The sequence below is a fragment of the Rhinolophus hipposideros genome (genome assembly GCF_964194185.1).
Source record: "Rhinolophus hipposideros genome assembly, chromosome: 9".
Classification (NCBI taxonomy): domain Eukaryota; kingdom Metazoa; phylum Chordata; class Mammalia; order Chiroptera; family Rhinolophidae; genus Rhinolophus; species Rhinolophus hipposideros.
The window spans coordinates 50,478,671-50,505,430 of NC_138055.1; the positions used below are offsets into that span (position 1 = coordinate 50,478,671).

The 26,760-nt window shown below is 47.9% G+C and overlaps 3 protein-coding genes across 8 annotated transcripts in view; 1 reads left to right on the forward strand and 2 right to left on the reverse strand.

The window, feature by feature from the left end:
• The first annotated feature begins 835 nt into the window (after window positions 1-835).
• Window positions 836-10,376, forward strand: DRC2 (dynein regulatory complex subunit 2). 5 transcript variants are annotated; one of them, XM_081060906.1, is made up of 8 exons: window positions 836-1,193; window positions 1,783-1,950; window positions 5,303-5,472; window positions 5,989-6,127; window positions 6,977-7,174; window positions 7,363-7,581; window positions 7,917-8,069; window positions 8,183-10,376. In XM_081060906.1, the coding sequence occupies exons 1-8, from the start codon at window positions 1,062-1,064 to the stop codon at window positions 8,498-8,500; spliced, it is 1,497 nt and encodes a 498-aa protein (XP_080917032.1). In that variant the 5' UTR covers window positions 836-1,061; the 3' UTR covers window positions 8,501-10,376. The 5 variants fall into 5 exon arrangements, 3 of the variants coding, with proteins under 3 accessions (XP_080917032.1, XP_080917033.1, XP_080917034.1); XR_013994088.1 differs by having other exon boundaries at window positions 855-1,193; window positions 5,966-6,127; window positions 8,183-8,510; XM_081060907.1 differs by lacking the exon at window positions 6,977-7,174 and having other exon boundaries at window positions 855-1,193.
• Window positions 8,990-16,275, reverse strand: FKBP11 (FKBP prolyl isomerase 11; the record flags this gene model as incomplete). 2 transcript variants are annotated; one of them, XM_081060916.1, is made up of 6 exons in its annotated part: window positions 11,958-16,275; window positions 11,712-11,777; window positions 11,240-11,327; window positions 10,904-10,937; window positions 10,462-10,532; window positions 8,990-9,207 (listed from the first exon to the last, which is right to left on the reverse strand). In XM_081060916.1, the coding sequence occupies exons 1-6, from the start codon at window positions 12,084-12,086 to the stop codon at window positions 8,990-8,992; spliced, it is 606 nt and encodes a 201-aa protein (XP_080917042.1). In that variant the 5' UTR covers window positions 12,087-16,275. The 2 variants fall into 2 exon arrangements, with proteins under 2 accessions (XP_080917042.1, XP_080917043.1); XM_081060917.1 differs by having other exon boundaries at window positions 10,904-11,327; window positions 11,712-11,836; window positions 11,958-12,014.
• Window positions 16,276-19,261: 2,986 nt separating this feature from the next.
• ARF3 (ARF GTPase 3) overlaps window positions 19,262-26,760 on the reverse strand; it is a 15,232-nt gene continuing 7,733 nt past the window's right edge. The window contains exons 2-5 of the mRNA XM_081060918.1: window positions 24,160-24,399; window positions 23,237-23,347; window positions 22,863-22,987; window positions 19,262-22,160 (exon numbers count right to left, since the gene is read on the reverse strand). Coding sequence (XP_080917044.1) covers window positions 21,999-22,160; window positions 22,863-22,987; window positions 23,237-23,347; window positions 24,160-24,307 — 546 coding nt within the window. The 5' untranslated portion in view covers window positions 24,308-24,399 and the 3' untranslated portion in view covers window positions 19,262-21,998. The remainder of the gene's footprint in view (window positions 22,161-22,862; window positions 22,988-23,236; window positions 23,348-24,159; window positions 24,400-26,760) is intronic.

A 26,760-nucleotide genomic window follows, 5' to 3' on the forward strand; every position in this document is an offset into this window, starting at 1 on the left:
CCAAGGCCAACCTGGCTATGGCGATCGCCGAGTGCCCAATCTGCCAGCAACAGAGACCAACTGGACCTCCTACATGGTACATTCCCCTGGGTGAACAGGCTGATTCATTGGACCACTTCCATCGTGGAAGGCCAGTGTTTTGTTCTTACTGGAATAGATATTTACTCTGGATACACATTTGTCTTTTCTGCACACAATATTTCTACATTTTTTTGTGTGGATATTTCATGTAAATGGAAACTTCCAATAGGCAGTCTCTTACATTTGGCTTCTTTCACTGAGCCTGTTTTTGAGGTTTATCCACATTGTAGCAAGTATCTGTAGTTAGATATCTTAGACTGATATCTAAGAATAAAATATCTGGATTGCATAGTAAATGTATGCTTAACAATTTAAGAAACTGCTGGAGCAACTCTATTTAACAAATGGGATGCTGCCCGATTTGTGAATTGTTCAATAAAGCCAATTAAATGAAAAGAAGAAAGAAAGGAAGGAAGGAGGGAGGGAGGGGGAGATAGAGGGAGGGAGGGAAGGAGGAAAGAAGGATCTGCCAAACTGTCTCCAAAGTGGCTGCACTTTAGCAATGTATGAGGATTCCCGTTTCTCCATATTTTCTCCAACATTTAATATGTGTATTTTAAAATATAGCCATTCTATGAAAAACACACAAAAAAAGCGCGTTTTAAAAGGTTCAGTTAGGAGGTTAGGAATTTTGAGAGAGAAAACTCCCCTCTCTCTCTCATACACACTCAAGAAAAAAGACTGAGGTCCTCCAGCCGGGAGAGGACGCTCCAAGCTAGGGCCTCTCCTCCTGAATTTCTCACAGCGCCATCTTAGCGAGATTCCGTTGCTAGGAGACGGAGATGCGTCTTTCGGCTTGAGAGCGCTGCCTCCCTGCTCTGCCAGCCTCTGTCTTGCCCCAGGACTGCGATCTAAGGTCCCACTACTGTTCAGGAGCAGTTCCAGAACGCCTTTTTTGGGGGGCGTTTTCCTCTTACCCCCTCTAGCACTGGCTGTGGCAGATCGAGGAACCTTGCCCAGATCCAGTCCTTTACCCAGCTATGTCTAAGAAAGGGAAAAAGGGCCAGAGGCACCTGTCGGATGAGGAGCAGCTGCTTCTGTTTCAGCAGAAGATGCTGGCAGAGGAGGAGATGATTAAGAAGAAGGAGCGGCTCCTGAGCCAGTTCTTGAAGGTGATGGCTTTCTGTGTTACCCCTGCTCAGCCCCACCCACCCCCTGCGCTGGCCCTGTCGCCTTGACCCTGTCATGGTGGCAGCCTCATTTTCATGCTGGTCTCCCCTCTTCCGGAAATCTTGAGACCCAAAGGTACTTAGATCTCAGGCAACATTGTTTGAGAGGAAAGGCAGTTCTCTGTGGACGATGGGGCGGGGGGGGGGGGGGCGCTTCAGTGATGTAGAGCTTGGCAGTCACAACTCAGCCCCAGAACTGGGACAGTAGGTGCTGTCCACTGTCTCTGCTGTTTGAAATTCTGATATTCTCCCTGGAGATGGGTCATTACAAACAGCATCCTGCTCTGATGCCTCCACCCCGAAGAAAGTTCAGCCTTGCCCTCCTTAAAATGCCCTGGAGCTGTTCCTGTCTTACTTGAAACCCTCCGAAAACAAGAACAGGAACTCCCTGAGTGTTAGCCATCAGGAGCTTGGGTCCTTGAGAACAGACAAAGGGGTGAGGTGTCAGTTGACACACTAAGTGTGATCTTTGTTATATCAGGGCTTTAGACCCTGACCTCCCAAGGGGGGTGGTACTCATTCCTTCGCACAGGACAAGCTGGCCAAGGAGGAGCAGAACAGTGCTCTGAACCTTAATAAGATTAACACACAGTGGAGAATGGTTCTTCGAGAAGTCAAGACCAGAGCCCTTCGGAAAGACATCGAGATCCTCAGCCAAACATTTGAACGAGTGGTGGACTGCAAGGACAGTGTCATCAAGGTAGGTGCTCTTCCCAAGGAAATGCTTGACTATGGCTGCTTTGATCTCTTCTCTGAATAGAATGTGCCTAGAAAATCAATTCATTACTCAATCTTAAAGTCCTCACAAGAAGCAGGCTGTGAAGAAAGCCAGGCTATTGGTAATAACAGTTTTCACTGAAATGAAAAATGGAACATTGGGCTGTCATTCCTTTCTCTCCTTAGTGGTCTACTGCTGCAAACCAGTACTATACAGTATTCGAGTTATAAGGCACAGCAGACATCACCTAAGGACTTGAACTTAGTGCCGTATCTTCATTTCAGTGTGAGAAGATTCAGTTCCAGAGGGAGGAACTGGCTTGCTCGAAGTCACACAGCTAGTCAGTGAGAGAGCTGGGACTAAAACATGGGTTTCTGAATTCCCACTCCATTATTTTTTCAACCAAATTCTGTTTGGCCTCTCTGATTCGACTCCAGTGACCCTACATAAGGTTGAGAAGATTACCATGGGTAAGAGCAGTTCTGGATCTCTAAGCAATTAACTCAACAACGCTTATGCTCTTGGGAAGCTTTTGAATCCATGCCATCTTTTGTTCTAAGGAATTTTGCTGTATTCCTTCTTTCATTCTCTTTTTAACCTGTTTACTGACTTCTTCTCCTTAGTCTTTTCTATCTTAAGTCAAAAACCCCACAATAGCAGCAAAATATACACTGTCAACCTAACAGTCCCCCTCTAGAAAACACACATCTTTCCTCACAGCCTAACCTCTGGGGGAAAAAATCCTAACCTCTTGGGCAGCTTCAAGTGATACATATTAAGAGTCCCAAATTTGCAAAACCATTCTAATTCCTCACCCTACCAGTTATACCACATGGCTTTTTAAGTGACATCTTCAGACCCTTATTGGGAATTATTAAATACTTGCTGAGCCAATTAGCTTCTTCCTACACAATAGCTTTGTAGCTAATGGTTACAATCCCTGCCTTTGGTATATAACGCATTGCTGATGTTAAGCACCTTTGGGGTCATTCCAGAATAACTGAAACTGCACGTTAAATGCACTTGCTATCTCCACTTCTTCACTTCCCATTTATCCTGCATCCTACATCTGATGTCTACCCTTCGCTAGGAAACCGCTCTTGTAAAGACCACCAGGCACGAATCATGGATGCTTTTTTTTATCATTTAGTTGTCATCTAACCTGACTTCTCTATGACACTGACACTCTTGGTCATGATCTCCTTCTTTAAACTCCCCTTTGGTTTCCATGACACCATTCTTTCCTGGCTTTTCTCCTGCCTCTGGAATCCAGGCCCCTTTGTGAGTTCATCTTCCTTTCTCCATCCCCTGAACGTCAGGGTTTCTGAGTCTGACATCTCACTCTTTAACCAGGCATCTAAGGTCTAGACCATCTTACTCATTACCCTGGCTTTAAATACCACTTATATGCACTGACTCCCAGGTCTGTAACACCAGCCAGGATTTTTCGTTTGAGTACCACATCCTTATATTCAAACTTCCTACATATCTGTTCCTAGCTGTTGTACTTTTCTCACCACTGAACTCCTGGGCTTCCCCTTCTCTGGCCAGCCCCCTTCCCCGTACTCCACAATCTGGTCTGCCTTATACTCTCTATTTAGGTGGCTGGTGCCATTCACCAAATCACCGAACCCAGAAATCTGGACTCACCCTAGGTTGGGGACTTCTGTTACTAAGTCTTACACAAACCTGCTCAGGTATGTTTCAGAGCCGTCCCCTGCTCTGTTCCCCCACTACCCCGCTGTAGTTGAGCCCTGGGCGTTATCTCTCATACGGACTATTGCAACAGTCCCCGATATTCCAGCCTTCCTGCCCAACCACCTCCAGATGGCTATCTACACAACTATCAGATTATCTTTCTAAAAAAAAAAAATATGATCCTGTTACTCCACTGCTTACATCTCCTTAGGAGCTCCCCTCTTCCACAGGAAAAAAATCCAAACTCCATGGGAAGAACATCAAAGCCCTCCATGATCTGGCCTCTACTGTCCCTGTCACATGACCAGCCTGGTTCCTTACCTGTGCCTTTGCATCTGCCATTCCCTCTACCTGGAATTTTCTTTTCCCCATCTCCCCAGTCTTCCTGGCAAACTCTCACTCCTCCTTCAAGAGTGATACAAATGACATCTCTTCTGTGAAGCCTTCCCCAGTGCTTAGACGTTGGCACTCAGTCCTTTATGTCGCGTTGTCACTGGTAAATCATGAACTTCTTAGCACTTTCCATGTTATACTGTAATGTTCTGTTTATGTCACTGTTTTCCTACCGCAAGACCGCAAGTTCCTTTGAGGGCAGGGAGCATGTCTTTTCATTCGAATCCTCGACCTCCAGCACGGGGCTGGCACACAGCAGGTTGAGTAGACATTGTTGAGAGAGTGAATAGCCTTCCATCATCAGAACCTATTTCATATGATCCTTTTTCATGCTAAACATGTAAGGTAAAAGCGAGTTCTGCCTGGAGGTTGTGGTCATTTACAGTGAGTGCATTCAGTGACTGGATCGTATGGGATAAGATAATATATTCACATTATTCAAAATTAAAAAGATAAAAAATTATATAGAGGAAAGTTCCCTCCCACTGGTGCCTTTCAGCCACCCAGTGCCCCTCCTAATAATTGTAGTTTCATGAGTAAACCTTTTTTAACACAAATGGTAGTACTGCCTGTTGCTCTGCCCTTGCCTTCTGTACTTCGCAGTATATCGTGGGGATTATTCCACATTAGCCCATAAATAGCTTCTTATTTGTTTTTTTACAACTGCATAGCAGTCTGTATTGTAATTTCATATGTTACTTTGTCATCTGCATTTCCTGTATCTTGGTAATGGATCTAGAAGTTTGGAGGTCTAGTAGTCTTCCATTATCTCTCTTTTTGTAATGTCAGCAGCTGTTAATATCCATTAATTCATTGGGGGTTGCAAAATGCTGATTTCTAATGATTTTATTCCTTTTTCATTAGCTTGAATACTTCTATAAAGAAATACTTCCCATCATTTCCCATTCAATTACCGAAAGGTACAGTTTATATAAGAAAGGCAGGATAAATGCTTGATTCCTTCTCTTACCTAACAAGATACCCAATTCCTGGTTCGTTTTAGTGGTAGCCACATTGTTGTAAATGTTTGTTGTCCCTAGGACCCTGGTGGCTACCTGGGTTTCCCTGATGTCCCTTTTATTTTACATTCAAGAGTAGGAGAACCAGGACTCTCAGAGCCAAAGAATTGGCATTAGGAACTAAGGGAAAATGTCATTCGTGTTTTCCAGCTAGCCAGCTGCATACATTGTTCTATTCTCTCACAGAAGCCATCCTGCCAAAATGGTAACTGTTTCCTACCCAGTCTTTAGCTAAGGACCTGTCAGAAGCCGAGGAACAGTACGCCCAGGCCCTGCGCAGCCACTTGCACAGTGTTGATCAGCTACTGGCCCTGCAGAGGTGTCGACTCAACCTCCTGGAGGAAAGTTACAACATGGAGCTGGAGACCCTAACCAAGGAGTTCGAGACAGAAAGGTGTGGGGGCTTGAGTCCAGGGCCATATCCTGTGTCAAGGAGCTGCCTGTAAGCGGGTGGCCAGCACCCTGGAGCCTCCCATCTTAATTACGACATGACCTCCCAGTAGAAAAGATCCTCAGTTCCTTCTAAACTAACTCAGGTTTAAGCCTGTAGTTGAACTTCCCTTTGCCCGTGCCAGGTCCCTATCTGAAACACCGACACCCCTTTTCAACTATCAAAATCCTACCCATATGGCAGGGGATAGGGATGGGAAGGAGACTTCTCACTGTAATCCTTCGTACTTTGTGATTTTTATATCATGTGACTATATTACCTATTCAAAAATCAGAATAAAATAATCTTATTCATTCTTTTTGGCTCTAAAAAGAATGGAGGCTGCCTTCACTCTGTTCTCTTTCAGTACATAAGAGTTTCTACCATTCTTGTAATTTCATTACAAATTGCTTTGAGTTGTCATTTTTTGATCCATATGCTTTATCCCTCAGAGCAGGGACAGTATCTTATCTCCTACAGAAAAACAATTATTGACCAACATGAAAAAGAGATTCGCTACCTACAAGATGTCTTCATGGCCATGGAACAGAACTACATAGATTCTGAGTATGAAGGCAAGCTGGAGTTCCAGAGCATGTGGGATGATCTGAAAAACAAGGTACAGAGGCAGAGCAGATGGGCAAGAACTGGGAGAGAAAAATGCTCAAGGCTAGTAGAGCTAGAAGAGACCCCTTTAACCAACATAATTAATAAAACGCCTGTTGCTACTGTAGGTCCTCCTACTGCCTTTTGTACTTTTGTGAAAATTGGTCGGGAGGGAGGACCCTTCTGAAATGTCAAGGAGATGCATTTTAGAGCTAAAAAGCAACAAAGAGATCATCTGGCTTCACTCCTGTGAAGAACCTAAGATGAACCTAAGATGAAGAACCTAAGGCTCCCAAAAGTAAAATGACTTGTCCAAGTCATGCTGCTGGTTTATGGTAGAGCCAGGAGGAGAATCTAGACCCCTGCCCCTTGGTGCTTTCTTTCCACCATCCTGGAGGTTGCAAACTTAGCCTGTAGACCTGGGTTTGCGTATGGGGTTCTTTGTTTTTATTGTGCCTCAGTGTTTTGTAAAACATTTAATAAAGTTCCTACATTTAAAAATTGGAAGATTTCACATAAAAATCCAAATTTTACCTTCCCTTGAAAATTTTAAAGAACTGCTAATACTGGGCCATATTTCTAAATGGAGACATTCATGTGGGGCCAAGCAGCTGTGTCCCCTCCACCCCCCGCCCAAAGGAGCGTTTCCTCTCTGATTCACCACAGACCCCATCTAACCCACAGCACTTATTTATATCATCTGCCTGGTGATATAAATATAAATGCCTGGTCTTTGTAGGCATTTTCATTGGTGACCCCTGCACTATACTGTGCTATAAATAGTGCAAGAGGGTGAGGTTGCTGGTGGGAGTGAAAGGGCACTAACAGGACAAGCACTGGCTATTTTGGGGCCACTTCCTAGAATTTAGAAGAGAAGCACTTTCTAAGACTGCAACTGGAGAATGTAGTAGAAGATCTGTGGAGAAAGTTCCAGGATGCACTCAAGAATTACACTGATGCCACAGAGGATCGAAAGGTTGCCTTCGAGACCCTCAGGGTGAAGGATGAGAAGAGCTCCAAAGAGATTGAAGTGCAGATGAAAAAAATACAGAGACTCCAGGTTAGTGCAGCCAACCAGAAATACCCCCGGCTTTAACCACTCCGTTATCCTCTGTTCATCTTCCCCCAGGTTCCACCGGGCCGCACAACAGGTTGGGATAAACTTTGATTTCAGTCTCCAGACAGTCCTTTTACCTGTCTCTTTTTAGACCCTCAGCTGGTCAACTGTTTCCTCTTGTGTTTCTCCAGGATTCCATAAGTATTGTAAAAGGTAAGATCATGGTGCACAGCCGTGAGAGTGAAGAGCAGAACCAGTACGTTCGTGATGACAAGGAGCTGATCCTTGTACAACTGCGGAAACTTAAGGCCCAAAGGACTCAGGCCCGGGAAATATCACAGGAGAACTTAGTCAAGCTCACTCTGGAAAGTAACGCCGCCATCAAAGCCCTGAGAAAGATTGTTGATAAGGTAACGGGCCAGGCTCCCTGTGAAGTGAAAGGGGTTTGAGAGTGGTAGAGGAGGCTTTCTCCTGTTTTCTGCCTGAGTGGACACTGGAATACATTTTTTTACTCCATGTTCCCTCCCCTGTCACATTTTAAATTACATTGATAATGAATTTTATAAAAACATAAAATACTTGGAATAATGCTTGGCACACAGTAAGCACTCTGTGGTAAGTGTATATATTCCTCTTGTCTCCCACTTGGATGGGTACGTCCCTTGGTTCAAGCAGGGGAACCAGCTCCACTATTCCCCCTCCCCACTCCCTTTCCCAATAAAAGGTCTCTTCCTCTTTCCAATAGGGTGAAAAGATCCTTAAACTTGCTGAAATATGTAGGAAATTTGAGACAGAGGAAGAAAAAGTCCTGCCTTTTTATTCACCAACACTGACTCCCGAGGAACAGGAGGAGCTAGAGGAAATTCAGCCAGAGGACCTTACTGAGGAGCTGGCAAAGGTAAAGTTCCTAGGGCCCAGAGGCCATGGCTCAGAGTTGGGGAGGAAGGGGCACTGGGCTGTATTTGCTTATGGGCCCCACCACACACCTTCTCCCTTTAACTCAACTCCCAGGTGATAGCGGACTATACAGGGATGGAGAATTTCTGGAAAAGGTACAACAAAGTGAAACTGGAGCAACTGAGCCTCCAACATAGACATGCCAAGTTGTTAGAAATCAACGGGAAGCTGCGGGAGATGCTCAAGCAGTACTTGGATGGCATCTCAGTGAGTGATGAAGTGCTGAGCCAGCTCAACCCACTGTTCATCGTCAACCATCAAAGCAACTTAACCCAGCCCTTGTCCACACCTGCAACCCAGCCAGGTGACAAAAATCCTCCAACCACGTACAACATCATTGAAGCAGCCCACGTGATCTCCCACATCCTGTGATACAAGAAAATCTCTTTTCAACCCCCAGAGGATTTTTTGAGACCCCTGAGGACTTTGCTATTAAAAATGCCCATGGAGTTCATGAGCTCCTTATATCTTTGCCACACTGGACAGAGCAGTCTACTTTGAGGATACTAGGAATGTAGCAGCCCCAGATGTGGAAAGAATAACTAGGCAACTACCAGGAGGCTTATTTCTCAATGACAAATTGCTCCCGGAGTCAGGGCACCATGGGAGCCCAAACCCATACCTTCGGGACCTAGAGATCTTATGAGAAGATTCTAGACCTGGTCCTTGGAGTCAGGACAGGAAAAGAAGGCCGGAGAAAGAGGTGTTCTAAATCCTCCAACCACCCTCATGCCAGGGAAGATCCATCTCAGGGTGCCTTTCCCCAGTCCTTTACCTCATTCCCACTTACAAAAGTAGCCTCAGAAAGGATCAGTTGAAGAATGCAAAGAAGTTTTGTGTTTTTTTAATTATTATTATTTATTACTTCTTTTTGCTCTTGTTTCGTTTCTCTTCCTTGAGCTTCTTTTTGGAGACTTTGGGCCTGTTGGCCTTTTTGTATAGGTGATACCCAATGAGGCTCAGGAGGGCTGGCACCATGGCCATGCCTACCAGAGGCAAAATGCCCTTCACCAGCTTTTGCCAGTAGTTGGCTCGGATCAGTGCAATCAGCTCCACGTCAAACTGCAGCACTGCATCCGCTGGAGGCAGAGAGGAGGTGAAGGTTAGGATCTCTGAGTTTACCCAGGACTCTGAATCTGAATGAAAACAAGAGGGCAGGCCACACCAGAGCAACAACTATACAACTGGCAAGATTTAAATGTGAGGTTGAGTTCCCTTAGACAAAAACAGAAATGGGTTTGAGCAGAGTCTAGTGATAGTCATGTTTACCCCAGATAATACAAGTGTGGCTTGTGTTCCACGATAGGTCTTTAACAGCACAGGAAAACTTTCTGTGGATCTGAAATGTACATGCTGTTCTTCATTTATAAGAGGGAGAAACCTCGGTTCTAACTGTACTCCATTTCCAAATAGCCACATGGATACAATCTTTGAAGGCTGAAATTAATTGGATTTAAACTAGACTTTTAAAAATTCCACCAACCAATAAACACACGCAATACGAACTGTTAAAAAAGATAGGTGTTTCAACATATGAGCTGGAAAGGAAGAGGGATGTGTCTTACAAAAGTAGGGGCGGGGGAATGAGTGGAGGGTGGGGGAAGAAATGCAGACAAAAGCAGCACTGGAAAGAGGGAAGTAATAGTGCTTTGGGTAAGACTTTGTTTCTCTTTAGTCCCTCTACCCTCTTCCAAAGTCTCCCTGGAACTAGGATAAGAACTTTTACCCCAATACTCTGAAGTACGACACATTTTAGTTAATAGAACATTTGTTATAACCAAAAGCAAGAGATATGCATCTTGGGAAATCTGTCCAGTCTCAGGCTTTCAAGGGTAGGTATCAACAGTAATTTGTGAAGGCTTTTAAAGTTATGGGGTTGGCATGACTTTTAAAAGTTGTTGGTTTTTGTTTCATTTTGTTTTGAATTACTTGCCTGTGACCATTTTTACTATCTCTTCCCTGATGAAGGCTGAAAGGAAGAGTGGAGATGTGGTGAGAAGTCATGCCATCTGCACAAATCATAGTGGAATTGTAGGAAAAAGGCAGGAAAGAAGTCCAGAGTTCTGGGAAGGGTGGCACAGGCAGGTGTCTCCCCCCTAAAAAGCTGCTGGCTGCCGGAGGGTCAGCCAGGTGGCCTTAACAGGTTCTGTGTTTCTAGTCCCTGTGGTAATCTAAGGAGGAAAACGTGGTCCTTTAGGAGGCCCTAGCCACTCCTGTTCCTTTTAGCAAACTGAGTTTAGACCTTCTCAAGCTCCAGACAAGTTGTGTAGCTCGTTGCGGCTCTTAGGGACTAGGTATTTTGATGGTCTGAGAGAGATGTCTAGTCAGATTACCTGGGATAGACGGTGGAAACCCCCGTTTTCCATAGGCCAAGTGAGAAGGAATGATTGCCCTGCGCTTCTCTCTGAGGGAAAGAATGTAAGTCACAGCCAGAGGTGGGACCAGGTGGGCCAGCAGCCTCAGTCCATCTGAAGCCCCACCAGCAATATCCTCGGAATATTCACACCCAAAACACGAACTTACCCACCTGGCACCAAACAGGTGGACCAGCAAAGGTGTCCATCCCCCCACATGCCTCCAGAGAGGCGCAGAGGCTTTGGATGCCCTCAGGGCCCAGTGACCTGGACCTACCCAGTGCAAAGCCAGAGCCCTTTATCCTACCTACTCTTGCCTCCTCTTGAAGTAGGGATAGCAGAGAAAGCCTCAACCCATGCAAAGCAGGTACCCAAGCCCGCCCTTGGGTATGGCGGGTAAGGAGCCCGCCCGTATACTCACCCCACACACATGTCAAGAAGGCTCTGCTCCAGACCTTGAGGAAGAAGACACCACTGAACAGGAAGCTACCTACATTCCCCAAATCCCAGGAGAGGAGATCAAAGGCTCCCCTTTGACCCTTGGTTGAGCAACCTGCTTCTCAAATCACTGGTTTCAAGTAGGGTATGGGGCAAGAGGAGTATTCGAGGTGGGATTTGAACCTCAGGAGGTGGCTGGTAGAGACCTGGGGGTCTTACTAATTCCCCAAGGGCATTTCCAAGGTAGCTTAAGGGTTGAAGAGGTTAAGAAAGCACTTCAGGCTGAGAAGAGGAGGAAAGAAAGGTAAGGGCCACATACCTGGGATCACCTGCTTTTGCCCAAGTTCTATAACCAGAGGGTCTCTGGTGAGGGAAGTGTCAATAACGCGTCCATCTACCAAGCTGCCCTGCGGGGAGAGAGCATCGAGAGCGCACACCTAGTACTTCTAGCTCCCAGCCGGGCAACACACACCTGGGCCGCTGGGCGGGGCAACCCGCTAGCAGCTGCAGCCTAGCGCTCCCCTCCGGGCAGAAAGGAACAGGAAGCCCCAAAGGGTTGGCACTTCTCAGAGATCTCTCCACCTTTCACTTCTCAGTGCCCAGGAGGAACTGGAGGAAAAGCAGGGAGGGGAAAGGCGCAGGGACGAGCGCCCCTCCCCCACCACGTGCTCGAAGACCCCAGAGCCCCGAGTTACTCCCGAACTACTTGCCACGTGTCCAATCCAAAGCTGACGTGTTTCATCAGGGCCCCGCCCCCTCCCAGTCCCCGCCCCGGCCCCCAGACCCCTCACCGTGTAGTGTATGTGAAGCGTGTCTCCAAAGGCGGCGGGCTCCGCACACGGTTCGGGGGGCTCCACCTATGATCGATCCGACTACAGGAGTCACGGAAGATCCTCCAAAGATTCCGTTCTTGTCCCTAGACCCGGCACCCCCCAACTCAGTTCCCGTACTTCCTCTCCTCCCTGCTTGCAGGTTCCTTTCAACCCACATTCCCGCACAAGGCCTGGCCCCCCCGCAGACCCGGACCGTCTCCTCACCAGGGTCTCCACTTGGAGGGTCCGGACAGGACTTTCGGTTTCGAACCCGGTCTCAGCCTGGCACACCACACCACTGAGCAGCAGTAGCGGCAGCAGACAGAGCGGGAGTAGTGACGGGTGCAGGGTCATGACTGGACACGGGGCAGGGCGCAAGGCACCAGGACAGGCTGCTCTGGTGGCGGTGGCTAGGACAGCGGATCCCTCGGTGCCTAGGCCAGATTGGACGGGGCGGGTCGCGACGCACCGGCTCCTCCTCCTGCAGCCCTTCCTCCACCTTGTCCCCACCTCCTGTAGGGAGGAGGCTGCGGGGAGCCCCCCTCCCAGCCTCTCAGAGAGGGAGGTCGTGGATCCCGTCAGCCCCTCTGTTAGCCGTTCCACAGCGAGAGGCTAGGTCACATAACAGCACCCATTTATGATTACCTCCTGTGTGACGGGCACTTGCCTGTAATACTCAAAACCACCCTGAAAGGTAGACATAATTGTCTCCATTTTACAGATGAGTAAATGGGTGCTCAGGGTAACTTGCCCAAGGTCATCTAGCTAGGTGGTGACAGGGACAAGATTCAAACCCAAGACTGCCAGAGTCCAACGTGTTTGCTCTCTGCTCTTGCCTGAAAAAGCCGCGCCTCCTCACACCTATTCTGGCAGCGTCTGGCTGGCCCATGCCACCCCAGCAGTTGTCAAAGGCAGCACCCCTCTCCCACCGCCACGCCTTCAGCTTGAATTTCTGGAGGTCATATATCCAAAAGAAAACAGGGAGCCGTCCCATCCCCCTGTCCTTTAGAAAGCTAATTGAAAAAGAGCAAAGGACTATTTCCAGGTCAGGAGGGCGTGAATCCCTGATCTTTTCCTGACACTACCATTTCCTTTCTTTTTTCATCAAAACTTCTCTAAAGTGAAGCTACAAATAGCCCCATTACGTTTTTACAAGGACTTCAGTTTTTATAAAGTATTTAACATTATTTCAGGTGACTCTACCAGTTCCCATTCTGCAAGATTTAAACGCTCACTGCCCACTCAGGTCTCAGCATCTGGATTCTGCTCCCTCAAAAGTCATTAGTGAGCTCAGTCACCAAATTCCTGGGTCATTTCTTGGTCCCCTGTCCTCTTTAGCGTCTGTCTGGGATTTGATGCCACTGAACTCTGATTGCCCTCCCAAGCTTTAGACAGAACTGCCTACTGGGTATCTCTACCTGGATGTCTGACCAGCACCTCAAGTCAACACACCCAATATACTCCTCATCCCTTTTTCTTCTTCCATCTTATCTGCTCTAGACTTCATTCCCAACTTCCCGTTTCTATTAGTGGCTCTGCCCTCAGCATTCTGATTTCTTCTCTCATCCTCCATATCCAGTCTCCTTTGGATTCTCCCTCCACAGCCTCTCCAGCTCTCTTTCCATTCCCAAGGGTGCCACCCTCATTAAGCCCTCATATCTCCTTAGGTTTCAAACTATGTTTAAGGTCTTTGCATAACACTGCATAAAGATTATACCTCAATTTTTAAAAAAGGGGGAAAACTTTAAAAAATAAACACAAACTACACTTCCAAGTCGCCCTTAAAGCTGGATAAGGCCATGTGACAAAGTTCTGGCCAATAAGACACAAACATGTTGGAAATGCTATCCAGGACTTCCAGGAAGGCTCCTTAAAGGGAGTTAATTTAGCTAAGAAGTGTGTCGTTATGTGCTCCTTCTCCTTCCCCCACCTCCTTCCTGGAATGCAGATGAAATGAATTATGCTCTCGCAGCCATATTAGACCACGGGGATGGAAGCTATGTGCCAGGATCTTGAAGGGAAAAAATAAAAGCCTATGTCCCTGATAACTGTAGAGCCACCATACCAGTCCTGGACTGCCTACCACCAAACACCTGCTAAGACAGAAATTAACTTATTTTTTTAAAAAAAGAAAGAAAAACGGTAGCAAACTCCTCATCCCCAGCCTCTCCCCACTCTAGCCCGTTCTGTACACAACTGCATCTGTTCAACTTGAATCACGTCACCTGCCCACTGAAAAGCCTGCCCTGGCTCCACATTGCCCAATGAATAAAACTCAGACTCCCCAACATGCCAATGGAAAGCTTTCATCTGGCCTTAATCTGCCTTTCCAAACTTGGCTTTTATTCCATTCAACTGAGAGTCCTTTAAAGGAATCTCATCTTTCTCATTTCTCTCTTTTCAGTGTCTAGAACATTATCTGACACATAGATGTTCGATAAATGTTTACGAATTCAACCAAATCCCTTTCCTGCTCATGGATTGTGCTGTGGCATCAGATGAACTGTATCAAGTGTGTTCATCTCTGAGCTCAGGCTCATGCTCTTCTTTCACCCATCAAGCTCCCTCTATGCCAAGCTCAAATATCACTGATTCTCTGAGCCAGAAGGGACTTCCCTTATTTCTGAACTTCAGGCATACACTTGGGGACATTATTGCGTTTTTCCTTGTGTTGGTTGTGTACGCCCCAGTCTTCCCTCCCCATCTCCTTGAAAGAGCCCGCTCACTGGCAAGGCGAGGTTGTGATCACGTCTGGAGTCTCTCAGGTACTAGCTGCACAGTACCCTCCATATAAGATTCTAGACAACAAATGTTTTATTTTGAATAACTATGCCATGCAATACTAAGAAACCACTAAAAAGGAAGATCTAACTACATTAGTATGGAAAATCTCTAAGACAAATGCATATATTCTTAAATTTAAAAAAGCAAGAATAGACGTGATGAGCCCTTTTACATTTGAATTTCCCCCAAATGTGTGTAGTATACTTAGAAAAGGAACTAGAAAGATGCACGCCAAATAGCCGAGGGTGGGAGATGGGAGAATAGAGGGGAACAGGCTGCACATATTGTTTTGTATATTCATGTGTTATTTGAATCTTTCACAATAAAAATTACTTTGGTTACAAAACAACTTCAAAATTGAATATTAAATGAACATGATATGTGGCCCTGTGCCACATGATGACATTTCAGTCAGCAATGGACTGCATCTGATAGCGGTCCCATAAAATTGTAATGGACCTGAAAATTTCCTATCGCCTAGTGACGCCGTAGACATCAGAGCTGTCCTAATGTCACAGCCCAATGCATTCCTCACGCTTGTGGAGACGCTGGTGTAAACAAACCGCACTGCCAGCGCAGCACATACCATTATGTACAGTACAGAACACTTGGTAAGAAATGACTGTTACTGGCTTATCTACCTACTCTGCTTTTTATCATTATTTTAGAGTGTGCTCTTTCTACTTATACAAAAGTTTGCTGTAAAAACAGTATGCCGTGTTCCACCAGCAGCAGCCTCACACACGTCCTGCTTATCGGATCTCTTGATTGCATTGTTTTCTCTTATGTTTGATTTCATCTCATGCTGTTTTGTGCAGTAACATGCTGCACAGGCTTGTAGCCTAGGAGCAATTGGCTGTACTATAGAGCCTATTAGGTGGCACATGACTGTAAAGCAATACAACAGAACGTGTGGGAGGTGTTAAATGAGTTGTGTTAACAAAGCTAAAGGAGCCAGATTAAGGGGGGAAAAAGTCCTTGTGATTAGCGAGGTCACAGGCAGCTTTGTGTATCTTAAAGGAAAGTGGTTATTTCCTAAAAAATGAGAAAGGGGATAAAGGCAGAGGGCCAGATATTTGGGGGAAATGATTGGATCAGTTTGACTCAAGTAAGGGATTTAGCCAGGAGAGTAGAGGTAAGCGCTGGTTGTGGAGAGCCTTGAATGTCAGACTGAGGCAGCAGGAGTTCGTGGAAGTTTCTGAGCAAGGGATGATAATGCATACCACTGATGCATGAGCTGACTGGAATGGCGTCGTGAAGGTGGAAGACTACTGTCCAGGTCTGAGGTTGTCTGGGAATCTGATGGGCAGGTGAAGAGGAAGTAGGGGTGAAGTGAAGAGGGTGGTAGTAGGAATGGAAAGGGCAAAACTAACATAACAAGATCACCCACAGAGGGCAGCACAAGCCCACTTGGACCCAGGAGGCACCAGAGAGGAAGGTGCTGTCTCCTTGGATCAAGTTAGGAGGCACCTGAAGGACCCAGAAAGGTGAGATGGTTCTAGGAAAGGTAGGCGAGCTGGCCCAACCCTGACCGGAAGGGTAACTTAATCAGAGGACCACACCTGGAAAGGCTTCGACCCTCAAAGGGATCTCTGTCGGCCAGTATGAGAAACCTGACCCCAGCCCCTGGCTTCTAAAACTCACGGGGCAGCCACCAGGCCCAGCTTGGTTAAGGACAATGATGTTTATTTACTCATCAAGGATGACTGCCTATTATGTGCCACATACACAGTAAGCAGGGCACAGCTTTTTAAATGTTTTGAATGTTTATTTTTAACAGATTGTTAATAAAAAGGCTGTAAGTCGGTATATGCACATCTGGGTTCAAAATGCCATATTTTCAAGGGCATGCATACCCTGACTGTTTTCTTTTCCAGTATGGTTATGCACTCATTCATCCAAGAATGAGTGTTATGTGCTCCCCTCCACCCCCCACTGCCACGGCTATTGTAGCCAGGGGGCCACAGCATCCCATCAATGCAAGATCTGGCATAGGCAAAAACAGAGATTCCCCATCGCCTATTACCTAACACCAAGAAAGCACTTCTTTCCTATATTCAAAAATCAGAAGCTAGCATCCAAATCTCTGTGGTTCAGAGCCCCAAGATAAGCCCCCCAACCCTTAAAAGGCCTTGTACTCAATTCTGTCCTAAGATGGCTCCCAACAATGTATGGGATGGAGGTGGAGGTGGGCAGGAGGGGATGCCAGGTGAACAAGTTCATTCTCAAGTCTCCTCGCTGGCCTGCACAGACCTCCTCAGAGACAGCTCTCAATACCTGGTTTGGAGGAAGTGTTGGGAGGAAGGGTACATGGGTGGAACTGTTCAGCTCTGGGCAGAGTGAGTCTTAAGTATCCTTTCTATTCCACCATGTTCAGTTCAGAAGCCAGATTTGCTCCTAGAGCCCGGACACTTTTGTACAGGCTGTTGCCAAAGTGACACAAAAGCAGACACTCACCTTCAAGCCTTGATGGTGAACGGTCCCAATTCAAGTTCCTCACTTCCAGACCTCCAACCACTGCCTCCAGTGGCACTGTCCCCTTTACCATACTCAAGCCTGGGATTTCATCAGACCTAACCCTTTGCTCAGGAACTCAGGGTCATCTTTACCCATCACAGCAACCAGGGCCAGGAAACCCAATTAGAATGAAAAACCTGCAGTGGAAGTAAGGTATCTGGATCCTGTCACTCCCCAGCAACCAGCGTGCTACACCATCCCTCCAGTTACCAGATTAGAAAGTAGACAACTGGAAAAGAGTCTGTGCTTAGTATTACGACTGCCTGCCCAAAGACCTCACTCTCTGCACCAGGCAGCAGCAAAGGAAAAGGAACCCCTACACAGTGATTCCCCAACTGTCACTATCCCACATGGTGCACTATGGTTATTCCAAAGGATTCCAGAGCATTCCAGAAATGGATTCCCAGGTATCTCCCTCAGTACAGTGGTTTGACTTCATTCTTAGAACAGGTCTGGAAACACACAAGGTACTAAATATCTGCCAATTTTCTGCTCTGACCCATCTAGGCCCTTGAACTGGAAGTGATGCAGTGAACGCCCAAGGCCTTCAGACCTTACACCATGAATCTGAGAATTTCACAGATACCCATACTCATTCTCCCCATGGCTGCCCCCATACTCTGGAATGAATCTCCATCTCACCTGGACCAATCCAAGGCCTTCCACTGGTTTTCTCCAGGCTCAAATCCCTTGCCCAGATAATCCTGAAGTGGACCCTGGGCCCAGGTCCCCTGACAAGTCATGGCTAAAGAGCTACTCATGTTCTGAGAAGATGAGGTTGCTGTCTGTCCTAAGAGTTGGGTGCTAAGCATATAACTTCCAGGTTAAGTCTCCCCTCTCGTCCACCCATAACCCCCCACCAAAAAGCTGGAAGGTTTAAGTAACTGCCACAAGAGGGCTCCCTCCACCCCCTTCCTGGCATTCTAAACCGAGTGCTAAGGGTCAGAAGGGACTAGGTCATCCTCTTTCCCAAGTTTGTTCAGGGGTCAAAAGACCACCACTGGCCTGCCGTCCAGTTGAAGTCCTCTCCATTATCATTATCTTCTGAGAGGCTGTAGCTCTAGAAGGTATCTATTTATTAGTATACAAATGAAGAACTTGGGAAAGGAGCTCCTAACTGCTTATAACCTCAATCACCAAGGACTTTTGAGGAGTTTAGAAGAAAGTTTCATCTGATTTTGAAGGGTAAGTGGGTCATGTTCAAAGTTCACAGAGTTGCTAGAGGGATGTCTGGTTGTAGTTTAAGAGTTTCATAAGGACAGAAGCACTGATCCTTGAGGGTGATGGCTTATTTTAATAACAGGAGAGGGGCCGAAAAGGAAAATTGGAAAGGGAACAGGAAGGTAAATGAATAGAAATGACATACTGGTACTTGGGGCTCTCAAACTTATATATGCCTAACACTTTCCCTATCCCACAGAACAGGGTGGGAGGACCTCTGTCCCCAAAGCCTAAGAAAATGGTTAAGAGTCGGGAAGGCCTGCCTGGCTCACTCAGACCTCACCCACGCCAAGGATAGCACCGTCCCTTTCTTTGCCTGGAGCCAGACAATAGTAGCAGGAGAGGAAGAGAGTAGTGGTGGGAGATGGGAGGACGGAAGCTTTATGAAAATGGTCTTTTTCCCAAGATGTTTGTGGAATACCTGGATGAGGCTGGCATACTGACCACAGGGAACTACGTGCTTAAAGTAGAGGGGAAGCAGGGCCATCAGTTGTAAGGAGGATCAAGATCATTACATTACCCAACCTTTGGCTCACTCACTGCCAAAGCCCAGAACCAAATGAGTGAGGGGACTCCAATCTGTGGATGAGGGGACCCTCTTCCCACTAGAAGCACCTGATGCACAGGGCTGAGAGGTCTGAGAATAAAGGCAGGATGGGGCACTCAGAGTTCAGGGTCTTCTAGCCACTGAAGACTCTCAAGTCTACAACAGGTGATAAATTAGCTAAGTTCAGGGTTAAACCCTTTAGAACTAGAGGAGCAAAGTCACAAGGCCCTCGCACTCTGGCGCCCAACACATGCAGGCCTCCGTCTGTGGTATAATGGGAGGGAGTAATAAGCAGTGTGCAGATGAGCCCAAGTTCCTCCATAACCTCAAAGTCAAGTGCCCTTTACCCCTCTGCTGACGGGAGCAGTCTGGAGAGAGGGACGAGAGGAAGAACTCCCCTCACCATTAAACAACTGTCCAATGGCTGCTGCACAGCAAGGATGAAGGTCTGCTCCAAAGCTGCATAAAACAAGTTTAATTTCCAACCAGGGTCACAGTCATCGCGTATCCCACATTTTGAGCAAGGAGAGAGAAGGTGAGTTATTAAACATACACAGTCTACATTCCAGAGGAGGAAAAAAGAAGAGAAAAATCAGTTCAGAACTGCAGTTACCACTATAACACCACAAACAAATTTTGGGGGGAAAGTGGGAGAATCCCCAAGGAGAAGAAAGGCTGGAATAAAGGAAAGCATAAAATTAAACCTACCAGAGGAGAGTGAGGGAGGGAGTGGGCAAAAATGGAATGAAACACCCAATCCCAAAAGAACTTGTAGGTGAATGGGAATGTAGAAAGGTCCACCCCTGCCAAGGGTCTAGCAGCCAGGGATACACTGAGAAGATCACTTACTGCCCCCTGCTGGACACATCTGGAGCAGCATCCAACAACCTCCACGGCTGTTTCCTAACACCTTTAGCCCCTTGGTCCCGGGAGCCCCCCCAAAACGAGTGGGGGTGGGCCTGAAATAAGGAAAACCTATTTGGGACTGGCATCTAACTAGGGAGGGTCAGAGAGGGAGTGAGACGGGAGAAGAGGCAAAGTCCTCACCGACCACAAAGATTAAATAGAATGGGGAATCCTAAGCAGGAAAGAAACAAGGAAAGGGATGACAAACAGGCAATAGCACTGAATGAGTTAGAAGGCAAAGAGTTCAGGGAGAGAGGCAGCAGGAGCAAAGAAATCTCAGGAATAGAGACAGAAGCAAAAAAAAAAAAAAGTGTGGAGCGAAGCATCTGTGGGGTCCGGGGAATGAATACATGTTAAAATGAAATAAAGCTCCAGCACCCCGCCCTCCCTCCACCACCACACACACATACATACACACAAAGGCCTAGAGAGCAAGAGATCTGCACACACCCACCGCATCTTGGGTAAGTAAAACATCACTAAGGAACTGGCACTGAGGGAGACACCCCTGGAACCTCTCTTTCACAGTTCAGCCTGGGGTGGGGTAAAGGGTATTGATTTACGTGTTATAGACAAAGGTGGCAGGAAGCCTGGCCCCATGGAGTGGGGTTTGGGACAGCCCTTCTGGGAAGGGGGTCCCTCAGCCATGCTATGGGGGGCCCTGGGTCCTGACCTTAGCAGAAAGGTATGGGCAGCCGTCTTGGAGCTCAGGGCGCAGCCAGCACACACAGGAGCCCACAGAAAAGGCACGGCTTCACAGAAACCGCAGAAGTCAGGACCTCAGGGACAAGCGCCCCCTGTCGACAGAGAGACGCAGTAGCAGCAGCTTCTGAACAACTACATGGTAATAGGGGGAGGACCCTGAAGACCCCTGCATCCCACCAGCACCAACAACCACTTCAGAGTTCTATTTCCTTCACTCCAAGCCCCATATCCATTTATTGGAGTGGGTGAAGAGGGCAGGGGAAAGCTGTTGGGATGGAGGTGGGAGGCACAGCAGGACCGTCTGAGTCTGGAAACAGAATAGAAAATTTCCATCCTTCAGCACATCCTGGACTTGCCAGAAAAACAGAACTGAAGAATAGGGGCATTGATATTGAGGTCTGCTATATCAACCCCACTCCCCACGCAGCCACCCAGCCAGCCCTGGTCAGGCTAGCAGAACTACTAGCGTGAGGAAACTTCTGACAAAGGACAGATAAACCACTCAGCCCCCAAGATCAAAAGACTGGGAGGGGTGCGGGTGGGGGGAGGACAGGAAGGAATAGGACTGATCCATGCCTCACCTTCTCCTAAAAACAAAAGAGGATGAAGATGGAAAACCTAAGGCCCTCCCCCCAGTACTCTGGGTCCCAAACACACCCCATGATCTTGCTAACTCCACCTCCCCCTCAGGCTCCTGAGGAACAGACCTAGGATGAGGGGGAGAATCAGATGAATACTGGGCTGATAAGAGTGAGTGGGTTCCTCTCTCCTGCCCACTAACAAGGCAGGGAAGAACGGCCTCTCCTTGGGAACAGTCATCTAGAGATAAATGCCACACCCCTGTCCTAAGCAGGGTGGAGAGAGGGGTACGAGGAAGATGACGGTGGAAAATCCATCATCTAGCCTATCATCCAGGAAAACCTACCTGCACAGAAGAGAGGAACCAGTGTGAGACTGGGGCAGTCTTCCCTCCACCTACTTCCCTTTATCTCAGCAACATGAGAGGGACAAGTGACAGGCTAGAGTGGGCAGTGTCCTGGCTCCAAGCCCTGAGCTGCACTCCACCCCCTCCACCCTTCTCCCTGGCCCCCACATATATGTCTCTCTATACATGTATATACATGCGCACACATGCAGGCACACACAGAGAGGCCCGTGCAATTTCCATGTAGAACAGGGAGACGGTGGCGAAGGAAAGGACGGTAGGAGAGGGGCCTGCCTGTAGGAAGAGGGACTCAGATGCCAAGAGCACAGCAACCAGAGCCAAACGAAGCAAACAGAGAGACTACCCCACCCCCTCCCGAACCTCAGAGGAGTGGGGGGGCACCCCATGAAACCATTAACAACCTTGTTTTTGTTTTAAATCTGGTAAATTGGAATGATTCATCATTAGGACAGCAATTGGGAACTGGTCATGGACAGGGGAAGGAGGGGAGAAAGGAGAGGCAAGGCTCTTGTTGGGCATGCGGACATGATACCCAGGGCCCTGGCCATACTGGCAACAGGAAGGAAGGGGTAGGGCTGGGGCAGGGAGACAGTAGGTATGTCACGGGTGGGTGGGGTGCTTGGACAGGGCTGCCTGGCTCTCACTTCTTGTTTTTGAGCTGATTGGCCAGCCAGTCCAGGCCTTCGTACAGCCCGTCCCCGCTGGTGGCACAGGTGGCCTGAATGTACCAGTTGCGATGACGCAGGGAATGCAGGCCCAACTTGTCTGTGATCTCAGCAGCATTCATAGCATTAGGCAAATCCTGGAGTGAGATGAAAACACACAAAACGGAGCCTGAGGATCTTTCAAAGGCTTCTAGAGCGCTCATCTACGTACCAACAGTACCCTTTCCTCCTTCACCATAGGGACCCAGAACAAGAGCCTAAAGAGCAGCTTTGGATTTAGTCATCCCAGAACCCCAGCTCCAAGGCATTAGAAGTCATTCCACTTGGTTGGTGGAAACCAAATAGAGGAGAAGTGATTCAGACTGGGCAAAGAATCGAGTCTGTTTGACCACAGGAGGGATGGCAGATCCACTGAAGTAGACAACAGGTAAGATGAAAGGGATTTGAGGTGATTTCTATGACACCAATCCCTGAAGGTGGAATGTTGCTAATTAAAGCCAGAGTGGGGGAGAAGAGGAGCATAAAGAAGCCACAGAAGGGCAGCTGGTTAGCTCAGTGGTTAGAGCACAGTGCTCATAACACCAAGGTTCGAGTCCCACATGGGCCCGGGAGCCGCGCCTTCCACAACTAGATTGAAAAATGACTCGACATCCTGGAAAAACACACTGCTCCCCAATATTCCCCAATGAAAAAGAAAAAAGAAGCCAAAAAATCCCATTTCCCACGTTACCAAAATTGAGAACATAATCCCAGGGCTTTCCACACAATGAGCTCCAAGGCCCCTGATTTCTGCAGCCAAGTTGCCCTCTCTCTAATCCAGGAGTGGGGACATATCTCACCTGTTTGTTTGCAAAGACGAGGAGCACTGCATCCCGGAGCTCGTCCTCTGCCAGCATCCTCATAAGCTCCTCCCGGGCCTCATTCACTCGCTCCCGATCATTGCTGTCCACCACAAATATCAGCCCTAGGGAGGCAGAGCACGGGCTGCACAGAACGACAAGCAAACTTCCCTCCCTCACCACCAAAAGGTGCCTTCTTCCTTATACCCTCCAAATATCTGCCTCCTTTGCTCCTCTTCTCCCACCCCTAGGAGCTGCAGCAGGGCCAGTTGGCTGCCCATAACCAAGAGCAACAGCCACACTCTCAGCTCACACCCAATAACCCACAGCTCACACCCAATAACCCAAGTCCCTGAGTGATTCACAGGCTGTACCTTGGGTGTTCTGGAAGTAGTGTCTCCAGAGAGGCCGAATCTTGTCCTGGCCACCAACATCCCAAACTGTGAAGCTGATGTTCTTGTACTCCACTGTCTCCACATTGAACCCTTGGAAAAAACAGGTAATCGGGCCACTTGGCTTCAAACAATGCCCCAGTGGGTTGATCTCGGTTTCCCCAAGTTTCGGCCATGATCCCAACAAAGGAAAGAAAGCTAGGGCTTCCTCAGAACTGGCATTTCTTGACCTCATTGCCTAGGGCCAAAAAGAAAAACTAACAGAAGTGGAAGAGGATGAGGAAGGCCAACCAGGAGGTTCACAATTGCCTGGGTAATGGGAGCCAACCTTCCCAACTCATTCTCCCAGCCTTTGGCGCTCCCTCCTACAAAGAAATGACTCAGCCCCACTCCTGTACTGTGGCCACCAGAGTCTGTCTCAGCTAAGAACTGGGCCTGCGAAGCAGAGTGAAGAAAAAAAAGTGAGCTACAGTCTGGAGCCCGAAATGCAGAACCAGCTACGAATGATAATCCGGAGTCCCATCCACCAGGCAAATGTTCTCCGTTCCCACAAGCAGGTCTTAACCAGGATCAGGGCCACCGAGGATCTACACTGAAGCAACTCCAGGCCTCTGGCAAGAACATCAAAGGCCGTCACCTGCTTTCCAAACAGCATAGAGAACAAACCAGCTCAGTACCTGAGGGCAACTGTTGAGTGCCAGGCTGCAAAAGTTCCCGCATCAGAGAAGGCCAGGGTAGGTGGGCAAACGGCAGCCCCAACACCTGCTAGTGAGCTAAATAACCATGCTTCCCTGAACCCCACAAATTGCATGGACTTGCCTGGTGGCCGGGTGGGGAATCTCGGAATAGGCCCCCTGCCTGGCTCAGGGCTGGCATGAAAGCCTGCATGCGAGCTGTGCCCTTACCAATGGTGGGGATGGTGGTGACAATCTCCCCCAGTTTCAGCTTATACAGGATGGTGGTCTTCCCGGCAGCATCCAGGCCCACCATCAGGATACGCATTTCCTTCTTCCCAATCAGGCTCTTGAGAAGGTTCCCAAAGATGTTGCCCATGATCACAGCAGCTGCTTTCTGAGGACCGCGGGGCCCAAGTGGGGCGGTGGCAGTCTGGTTTTCACCTGGTCCCTGGTACGGAGAACTTGATCCTAGGCAAAGAAATGTAAGCTCGTTACTGCCATCTGCTTGTCAGGATCTTGTGTAAATGGGATTTGTCAAAGTCATGGTTGGAGGACCATGAAGACTGAGACCCACTCAGACACATTTGAACCTTTGGGAGTGGAGACAAAGCAGTGAACACTCAGGACCCCTGCTCTGCCAGCAATCTACCTATGTGTCTTGGGAGTTGTTTCACCTGCCCATAGCTACACTGTAAATGGAGGGGTGCGGAACTAGATTTCTAAAGTCCCTTCCATTCCGACAATCGACACTATACTTGCAGGTGTTGCGACATCATTAATGCCCCTCCCTCCCTCCCCCAACACTACCCTAAGACTTCTGGAAAGGGTGAGAGAGGAGGGAGTGGAATGAGGAGTGGCTCTCTGTGACTCCCGACAAGGCTTGCCAGGTTCCCCAGGTTTATGCTGCTTTACTCAAAAGACTGCTTCTTCGATTCTTCTATTTCTGCAATACCTTCCTTCTACATACCAAAATTAATGGGGACGAAATAAGAAAGCAGCCTAAGAGGCTGATCCTTTCTGTTCTGTGAAAAGCTGGCTGCTAAACTGTGCCCTGTTCATACACCAGTATGCTGAGAGTTGGCAGGAGGTGTGGGAAGAGGCTACTCCTCATTCCTCAGCCAGGTAAATCCTAGACTTGCCACGGCCCATCCAAGGACAGCGGCTCCACACAGTCTCCTGCAATGAGGCTTTCTTTCCCTGATTCTTTTCTAACCCCCTTCAGTCTACTCTCCACAGCCAGACTGAGTTTAAAACCAAAATCAGGTCATGTCGCTCCTCTGTTCAAAAACCTCTCTTGGCTTCTTATCTCCTGTTCAGTAAAACCCAAAGCCTGTAAGGTCCTACACAACTTGCAATCTCCCTGCGTCTCTCATCATATCTCCCCTTTGCTTCCTCCACTTCAATTCCCCAACACTTTCCTGCCTCAAAGCTTCTGTACTTGCTATTTATTCTGCCTCGAATGCTTCCTCTGCCAGACAACCTTCATGGAGTACTCCTTCACTTCCTGCAGGTGTCTGAATGTCACGATATCAAAGAGGCTTTCCATAACCACCTACAAAACACATTCGCACACCACCACCACCGCCACCACTCTCTATCCCATTTATCCCACTTTACTTTTCTTCAGAGTACTTATCACCATCTGACACATCACATATTTGTTTCTTCTCCTCCTACTATGTCTACCTGCTGTGTCTGTAGGCTCCTTGCCTATTTTGTTCACTGCTATGTTCCTGGGCCCTTAAAGAATGCCTGGTCCATAGCAGGTGAATAACTGAACTAACTCTCAGGGTCTCTACTGCCCTCCCTAGTAGCTTACTCAGATCAGACATTTATGCCTGATACATAGTAGGCCCTTACCAAACACCTGCTGAAAAAAATGAAGGGAGCAGTAAAGACCACTATAAAGGTACAGAATGCCCACTCCAACCATTGCCCACCAACAGACAGGATCAGAGAGTCATCCATTCCCTCTCTTTTTCCTTCCCCTCCCTATGGCACAGGACAGCCACAGAAATACATCTTTAAAACAACAATGAAATGGGGGTTCAGAATCGCCCGTGCCAGCCAGTTCTCTGTGCCTGCAGGAGACATGCGTCAGCGGGCAGCTTATTCAGCAATCACCATATGCCAGCTGCTGGCATTCTCTATGGAGTCTGGGAACCAGAGATACACACACACCCCAAACCCAGCAGGCGAAGGAACAGGTCAAGACAGAGTGCACTCAAACCCAAGAATGTGAAAAGTGGATGGGGAGGAATCCTATTTACAAGCTAAAGCATGGGGGTTTGGTGGGAGTTTAGCTGCTTTTGCAAAAACTATGTCAGGTTGGTTTGTTTGTTTTTTTCTTAGTCTCCTCAGTTTGCAGCAAATTCCAGACTAGTACAAAGGGGCCAGATCAACAGCCCCTGGAGACCAAAGTACTAGTTTGTCCAAAAAACAGAAACAATGAGTGCTTATGGAATGTTTCATCTTCAAAGCCTTCCCCAGACATCCACTAATGAAGCAGGCGTGGTGCTCCCTGTAGGTTCCCCAGACGAGCCCTGCCCCTGACCCAGAGGGCTCACATCCCAGGGAGAGGACCTGGCTCAACCTTAGGGCTCAACTTCAGCCAAGTCGCCCACTGGCCATCCTCCCTGCCCATCCTGCCTCAACCCACCCAGGCACACAGAGTCTCAAGGATCCCTGGAGCAGGTAGGGACACCTGCCCAGCTAATAAGATCAGATCCCACCAACCTTGGCAATCTGTGGTAGTCAGACTGCTGGTTCTGCTACCATCACCTCCAGAGACTTAAACCTTTCAGTAAAGTCTTCCTAGCTTTCATCTCT